Raw genomic sequence first — 7,989 nt, 5'->3', positions numbered from 1 at the left:
ATTTTCAGGTGTTTTGCAAAGAGGACAGTTAGTTTGTGCATAGTCAAGATAGACTGTAAGATATCTTGCGTTTCCTTCAAAAATTCTTCACCGAGAGATAACAGTGCATTTTCGTGAGATTCTAAGTTTTTGAGGCTCGAAATACAAATTCTTCCAATTAAGTACTTCGTATGTGATTTTACACGTCTGTTTCTTTTTTTCATAAAGTTTCTTCAGAGTTTCCTTCTTCCAGCTTGCATTACGTACCTCATTATCAAAGTCACGCTCAATACTACTGATATCGCAATCGAACTTTTGTTTTAATTGCTCATTTCTCTCATTAACGTTTTGATTCAGTATCTCTTCATTTGTTTTATAATTAGAGTTTTGTTGTTTAGTTTGGACTTTCAGACAGTTCTCCTTTTCCTTTATTTGACACTTAAAAAATCTCAGCCATTCCTGGGGATCTACCATAAATGTGTTCCAGTCAAATGAGACGATCATTTTGTTCCAGAGATCCAGTACTTGTTCAGCGTTCTCACGCATTTTCTGTACATATTTTTCCATGTGTTCACTGGCTTGCTGTCTCATCATTTTCTTGTCTATGTTTATTTTTACCAGAGCTTCACTTCTGGACCTTTCTTCCTGTGCCTTTTTATGCTCTGCTTCAACTTCTCCCATTTTTGTTAATTTATTTAATTCATTCACAATTTTATGTATACTAATTTTTCCGCTTCCGCAATCGTTGATCTTTATAACCATCTCTCTGAGTTTCTCTTCATACTGTGACTTATCATTGAGCAGCGATGTTGAAATTTCCATGTTCTTGGAATATATTTCGTCTAAGTTTCTGACTGGAATAATTGCAAATGTTTCGGATATTATATCAACAAGAGTTACTTGGGTTGAAGTATTGATCAATCCATCAATCAACGAACATTCTAAGTCTGTTTTTGAGCTTTTCTTGCTTAGCTTCACTCCCCTGTCTCTACGGGATATTTTACCTTTGAGCATATAAATGCAAGTTATATTAAAAACCGAAACAATTATCAGTAGTATGAGACACGCAATAAATGCTTCCCAGTAGCTTTTATCTGGAATATTTATACATGGTTCACAAGAACGTTGGGTCACTTGTGGTTTATCATTGTTGAGTTCCTGTATCTTAACCTTAACCGCCAGGTTGCCGGAAAAGCTGTCGAGTTTTAGTGAAGCTCCTGGAAACATGATGACACTCTCTTCTATGGGTGAATTTATTGACGATTCTTTCAGGACTACAAGACCTTTGATAATTAATCCGTGTGAAGAAATGCTATCTACTGAAGATTTGTAGAGTATGAATTCCGATCCATTTGCTACATGCAGTTTTTCGAGTGTGTCTATTTTAGACGATATGAAGTTAGAATTCTGCAGAGGGCTGGAGATGTCGAGGACTTTGATGGTGGAGTTGATGACGATGAGGCGATTGATGTTGAGAGCTGTAGCTAGCGAGGTGAAGATGCTATGCTCCAGGTGAACATAACTCACCTGACTGGGTAATCTGTCCAAGGTTGAGTTTCTGACCAAGAGCTGGAGGCCAGCTTTGCAGGGATACCCCTCACCCCTCACAACCACGACGTCCACCACATTGATGAGCATAATATTGACACACATTGACTCACTCAACTGCAGCTTCACAGCGTTGTGCACAAACACCTTCTGCACCGATGAGTCCACCTCTTCATCCATATGAACCATCTACGAAAGTTACAGTCATTAATAAACTACCTTTATGAATGTCTTCATCCACGAACACCCCACACAGACAATTAAACAAGGAATAGAAAACGTTTGTATATTTGGTATGCAGCGTAAATAAGACACACAATAACATATTGTAAAGACATTTCTTCCAACAGGAACATTTTTATTTCAGAATTCTGATGATAAAACCTCTGGTTAACGAAGCGTCTTCACAGTAATATGCCATAACCCGATTTTTTGTACAATTTATATTTCTAGCATATTTTATGTCTATGCAGGATTCTATGTGTATGTAGTATTTACATCGGTTAATAATGTACAGTACCGACAAGTGGATGAGAAAGACGTGTCAAAGTTTCTTATATTTGTTCACGAGATAGTTGTGCAGGCGAAACGTTTCTGCAATAAAGATACCCAAGTGTTACACAAGTATTTCATTCATCATCGGTTAATAGTGATAATACAATTATCATTCTTCATCACTGCACAACGAAGATAAATATTACAACTACAGTTTGGCCCAACGTGGACCAATAGGCCGACTGTAGTGCTTCTCTAGATATCTTTATTATTGAAACCTTTCGCTTACACGGTACATCTCTTCAAATAAAGACAATAAATATGTTGACAGCACTGGTATGTGACAAGGTAAAAATGTAAATTGGTTTTTGAGTTGGACAGTTCCTCAGCCTGGAACAGAGTTCAGTTCCATTGTCTGGAACAAAGTGAAGCCGCACCATGAGAATGGACCACTTTTCTTAAATATGTCTTTCTAAAATACTTGTCATTTTCGTAATTCTATTATCTTTATTTGCTTGACTTTTGTCACACCTGACTGACGATAAATATTGTGCTACCACCAACTATAACATTAAAATGGTATAAAATACCGACAGGTTGTTAGGTAAGACACATATGCAACAGTTAGGTATCTTTATTATGAAACGTTTCGCCTACACAGTAGGCTTCTTCAGTCAAGTACAGAAAAGTTGATAGAAGCAGAAGATACTTGAAGACGATGTAATCAGTCCATCACCCTTAAAGTTTTGAGGTGGTCAGTCCCTCAGTCTGGAGAAGAGCATTGTTCCATAGTATGAAACAATATTTAAGGGTGATGGACTGATTACATCGTCTTCAAGTATCTTCTGCTTCTATCAACTTTTCTCTACTTGACTGAAGAAGCCTACTGTGTAGGCGAAACGTTTCATAATAAAGATACCTAACTGTTGCATATGTGTCTTACCTAACAACCACCAACTATATTCTACAGATTTGAAGAAAATACTGTTGTGGAGGCGAAACTGCGTTAAATGAAGTTTCCAATTTCTCCTTGTGTCTTTTTAACCCCAAGTTCATTAATGGAATTTTTCAACAATGGGCCCATAACCAATTCCTGTATAATGCTAAGCGTGACTGGTTCCTACTATAACTTCGACTCATTTATGCAGACACTCCTCTTCCTGTTGATTGGCCATACCTCGATATATGACAAAACCTTTTTCCATAAAACATGAGCTGCAATCTTTTTTTTAACAGCCTTCCTGTGTTGTACTCTCTCAATAGTTTTACTGAAATCTAAATAATTAATATGACATTCTTTATCATGGTCTGTATCAAATGCTTTACTGAAGGTTGATAAATTTGTCAGGCAGGAAGAGCTAAGTGTGTATCAGTAATCTGCTTCTCGAAAAGTTGCAGAATTTAAAGACTGTAAAGGCGTTAATATTAATCAAGGTTCCATTTTGCATAACCACCTCCAAAGAAATTCACTGTTAGAGAGAACACACCGAACACTGAAGTCAGTATTTGCGAAGTTGTGTAATGACTTCCCAAACTTATGACCGAATTACTTGTATTCTGTCCATTTTAATTCTTGTGCTTCAGATTCATGAAGACTAAACTGAAGACCGGCTTCTAGGCTGGGGAAATTATTTCCACATCTACTGTTCTCGTAGATTATCTCTGGTTTACGTTAATGATACTGTATACAATTATTGTTATGATGTTGCATCAATATAAATTACGACATTAATGATCCTCTTTTAAACGATAAGCAATAAAATTATCAGATATTTTCAGAGTTCATTGTAAAGTGAAAACAAGACAACTTAAATATAATATTGATGAATAATATAAATATTATAAATGGTTTACAAAATCGAAAAGCTCACAGATGAGAAATTTGTGTAAGTTTTGAGAATCTTAATTTTGGAAACTACTTTAATCAGCCCAAAACAGTTCATCAATTTTGATAGAAGACTGTTTACCTCAAACTCCTGCACATTTTATACCATTCTTTCTATATTCTGGACTGATGGAACGTTTCCACAATGAAAATTTCCTAGTGTTGCATAAGCATCTCCTTCATCAAATAACTCTAAAGAACAATAACAACATTCATAGTTACCCTCTGAGTGGATTTATAGTCACATAGTAGCTTGTCTCCTTTGTGCTCGCAGAACTGAGCGTTGATACCTACTCTCAGTACTTCTGATTGGTATCCACTTGACACTGGCAGCGTAAACGCCCACACCAATACATATACGCTCGCCTTTGGTAGCAGAGACATCTGATCAATAACAAAATTAGATTTCATTAAACAAAATTATTTTCACAACCACATAAACGTAAACACAGATAAACAAACATAAAAGACGCACGCGCACGCACACACACACACACATCAATCTCACTAAAAGATACACTAAAATTCAAGGTTCACTAAGTTCAACTCGTCAGATTCAAATTAATTCAGGTCAAATAATACCCGCCCATAGTCAATTCAGTGGGAGTTCCACCGAAGTCAGTGGTCACGAGAGGGAAGTGATGTAGTGGAGGCAGGATCCATACATAGCTTTAAGAAGAGGTGTGATAAAGCTCAAGGAGCAGGAAGTGTGATCCAGTAGATAAAAGTGAAGAGGTGGGGCCAGGAGCTGTGAAGCGACCCCTGCCACCACAAATGAGTACAGATACCTCCCAGCAGCTGCGATTGGAAAGCTGGTGGGAAGTGTTATGTTTTTATGGCTTGCTTCTTTTCATAGTGATTAAGGATCAGAGGTGAAGGTGTTAAGAAGTGGTTTTTCTTCTGAAAGATATGTGTAATAACGAGAATGAAGTGGTTAATGATTGTGATGAAAAATAGTTAGCAGCAACGAAGAGGAGACCGTTAGCAGTCACACACGGAAAGCGGCTTCCCTCGAAGACGAGTTGGCGGTGAATGGATGTTTAGGATTTCTGGTGAAAGCTGCTGCTTAGACAATCACTGCAAGCAAATACCAACTCCATTCAATAACTGGGATAAATTCTATGGCAGACATGATACTTATGCAAAGGATGGGGTTCATCCCTCTGGGGAAGAAGTGATAGCTTCGTCCAGAGCAGTCGAGGGGACCATTGCTGAGTTATATAAGACTATTAAGTGAAAGAAAACAGAGGTTTGTGTTGGAAATCAAAGACGGGAGGAGCTAAAGCTACCAAGGTATCTTTAGAAAGCATGTAAAATACACGACATCTCATAAATTAGTCAGTGATAAAAATAAAGAAATTAGTGTGCGAATGGAGGGACTGACAACCTTCAAAGTACGTCTTCATGGGCGGTGGACTGATTACGTCTTTACATCTCCACTGTTTCCGCTGCCTCCTCTCTATTTGATTGCTGAAGCCTGCTGTATAGGCGAAACTCATGCTGCACATCAGCCTTACTTATCATGAGAGAGAGCAGGGTCATGGGTGGTATTAGCATTCATAGGAATTGTGCAAGCAAACTTTGCAGTATATTAATGACTCAATATGCGATTTAAAGCATTTTATTGCAGAGACGTTTCGTTCACCAGGGACTTCATGAATTCTCAATAAAATGCCATAACCCGCCATATTAACATCAGAATATCTTAGAACATACCTGAGAGGAGAGTCACTTTCCTCTTTAGATGTGACTGGTAGGAGGGAGAAAGGGAGTGATGGACTTCCAGGTGCTTTTCAGAATTAATCCTGGACAAGTATTTGTTGTGTTCTAAGTGCCAGTCACCTACTTGTCTGAAAAATCATTTCTCCAACTGGCCAAAGTCAGGTTTCATGATACTTCTGTTTGTCATAAAAAAAAGTTACTATTGCGCATATAAATTTCAGTCACTGTGAACAACAGTAGATAAAACTGACTTCACCTAGTAAACCATGAGGCCACTGCAAAGTCGTACTTGGTATGTATAACTTTTGCTATACATACTAGAAGGTATGTGTAAGGATAGTTTTAGTTCTATTCATGAACCACCACTGGTGTGTCGAGATCATTTATTACTCAGATGGTTATTGTTATATCGTCTTCCAGTCTATTAACCTTTAAGTTTTCAGTTGACTTTTTCTATATTAACAGAGCCTAATTTAGAAAGCAACTGGCTCTAATATTCTCGGACCTCTGGTAATGTTATAACAGATACCTTATCGGCTTATTTTTTATATTTGTTAAATTGATTATATTGTGGCAGTTTTGATAACGTTGTTAGGGTCCTCAAGACTACCCTAGTTCCACCTCTTTCAGCCGATGTTTTAGTGAAGTATGTGCTGATGCCAAATTCCTTTCTTTATACAGTTTTTTGGACGTTTTCTATTCACTGTTGAATCAGGTATATTTGAGATGTTGTGGAGCGACGTTAGATAAGATTACGCTATCACAGTGGTGATGTGAGAAACATGGCAGCCAGCAAGTGGGTAAAAAAAAAAATACGAGAAATGCAGATTAAGCTTTTATTTTGGACGATGTTTCTCTCTGGATTGATCTTTACTATGTCTCAAATCTCAGGCAAGATAATTCTCTATCCTGAGTGAAATTTCATTTAAAAATATTGGTTTGTTCTGTATTATGGTGTCTTTACACACACACACACACACACACACACACACACACACACACACACACACACACACACATCACACTGCTTCTTCCGTTCAAAACATAATGCCTGTCCTCCTATACTGCACGTTTTCCTTTTTGTTGACAAAATGTTCGTATAAGCTCAACGACACGGCTGCCTGTGGATTCCTGCATTTCTTACACGCGATCACTATCTGCTTTGACATTAAAAATTTTCCTATTGAGCAAGATTTGGTGAGAGAGGTGTGGGAGTCACAGGTAAAGCTACAGACAATGAGCACTTTTAATGTACAGTATATACAACGAAATATACCGCTTGTGGAAAACTGGCTAGATAAGTACACTTTCCTGCATGAAAATAAACATAGTACAAGTGTTACTTATCTTTTAACAACACGATTTCCAACAGCCGCTCCCTGGAAATCCCTTCGGGATGCTGTTTCAGGTTCCACATGGGTTGTTATTAACAAGTTAGTCATACAATTTGCTCCAAAGGAGCGTATATCCAGCATTTCATTACTATCTGAAATGTGTAGTGGAACTTACTGGGTTTTGGGTGAATCATCCGCACTTCACGTGATCTATTAGTAACTCCAGTCAAATCTCACCTCCACCTATTAGCTGCAGCTAACGTAATTAGATGTGGGTGTAACTGAACTTACCTGCGTATTGTAAATGACCAAATTTCCCCTAGTTTGTTGTAGGGGAAGTATACCCCGGTATCGATATCTTAAGTAGGCTGCTAAAGATGCATAGTTATGTCCTCACTCGTTGACAGGGAGTCACTTCGGTCATTCGTTACGTAATAGGGTGATATCTTGTCCCTCTGTTCATAACACCTTAATGCATACCACGACACCAACTGGATTATACCACGGATAATGCACTTGTGTTTCTTTTTAACACTAGTTTTCCTAGTGGAGATTGACAGTATTCAGAGCTGATCGCACAAAATCATTATCTTTGTTCTCAGCGGGAGATTTGTGACGTGTTCACGCTCTGATATCTGAATTTAATCTAGCTTGTCACCCTGCCCAACCCTAACCAGTTCATTATCTGCACAAAACAAAAACTGCTGAATTCAGCTTTATATCCATCCATTGCTATTCAATCAGAATTAACACAAGACGGCAGGTTTCTTGTTATTTAGCTGTAGACTAGAAGTCATAATAGTCCCAACTTGTAGATCAAGTGGGGAGCAGATTTTCCCTCAATTTTCCCGCTATGGAGAAAGAGTAATTTTCATTTAACCCTCATTGTATAGTTGATCAGAAATTCTAGCACGGAGAGAGACATGGTAGATAACTTGTTTCTCAAAGTTGCTTTTCAAGGAAGAGTCCACCAGCCCCTTCCAGACGGGCTAAGTCCCTCAGAGAGCTGAAGGGGGCTGAGAGATA

The 7,989-nt window shown here is 38.1% G+C and overlaps 1 protein-coding gene across 2 annotated transcripts; it reads right to left on the bottom strand.

Moving 5' to 3' along the window:
* Positions 1-6: 6 nt before the first annotated feature.
* LOC138852292 (uncharacterized) lies at positions 7-7,627 on the bottom strand. Of its 2 annotated transcripts, none has more exons than XM_070082067.1 (3): positions 7,255-7,627; positions 4,130-4,291; positions 7-1,716 (listed from the first exon to the last, which is right to left on the bottom strand). In XM_070082067.1, the coding sequence occupies exons 2-3, from the start codon at positions 4,289-4,291 to the stop codon at positions 88-90; spliced, it is 1,791 nt and encodes a 596-aa protein (XP_069938168.1). In that variant the 5' UTR covers positions 7,255-7,627; the 3' UTR covers positions 7-87. The 2 variants fall into 2 exon arrangements, with proteins under 2 accessions (XP_069938168.1, XP_069938169.1); XM_070082068.1 differs by lacking the exon at positions 7,255-7,627 and adding an exon at positions 5,624-6,112.
* Between the last annotated feature and the right edge of the window lie 362 nt (positions 7,628-7,989).

Source organism: Cherax quadricarinatus, unplaced genomic scaffold (assembly GCF_038502225.1).
Source record: "Cherax quadricarinatus isolate ZL_2023a unplaced genomic scaffold, ASM3850222v1 Contig6691, whole genome shotgun sequence".
Lineage (NCBI taxonomy): Eukaryota > Metazoa > Arthropoda > Malacostraca > Decapoda > Parastacidae > Cherax > Cherax quadricarinatus.
Note: the sequence above shows the minus strand (reverse complement) of the source record. Positions and strands in the feature narration are given on the sequence as shown.

Excerpts from the sequence above, each read along its gene's own strand:
- LOC138852292 (XM_070082067.1), bottom strand. The coding sequence starts at position 4,291 with ATGTCTCTGCTACCAAAGGCGAGCGTATATGTATTGGTGTGGGCGTTT. Across the intron at positions 1,717-4,129 it reads ACTATAAATCCACTCAGAGG|ATGGTTCATATGGATGAAGA; the intron begins GTAACTATGAAT and ends TAACTTTCGTAG.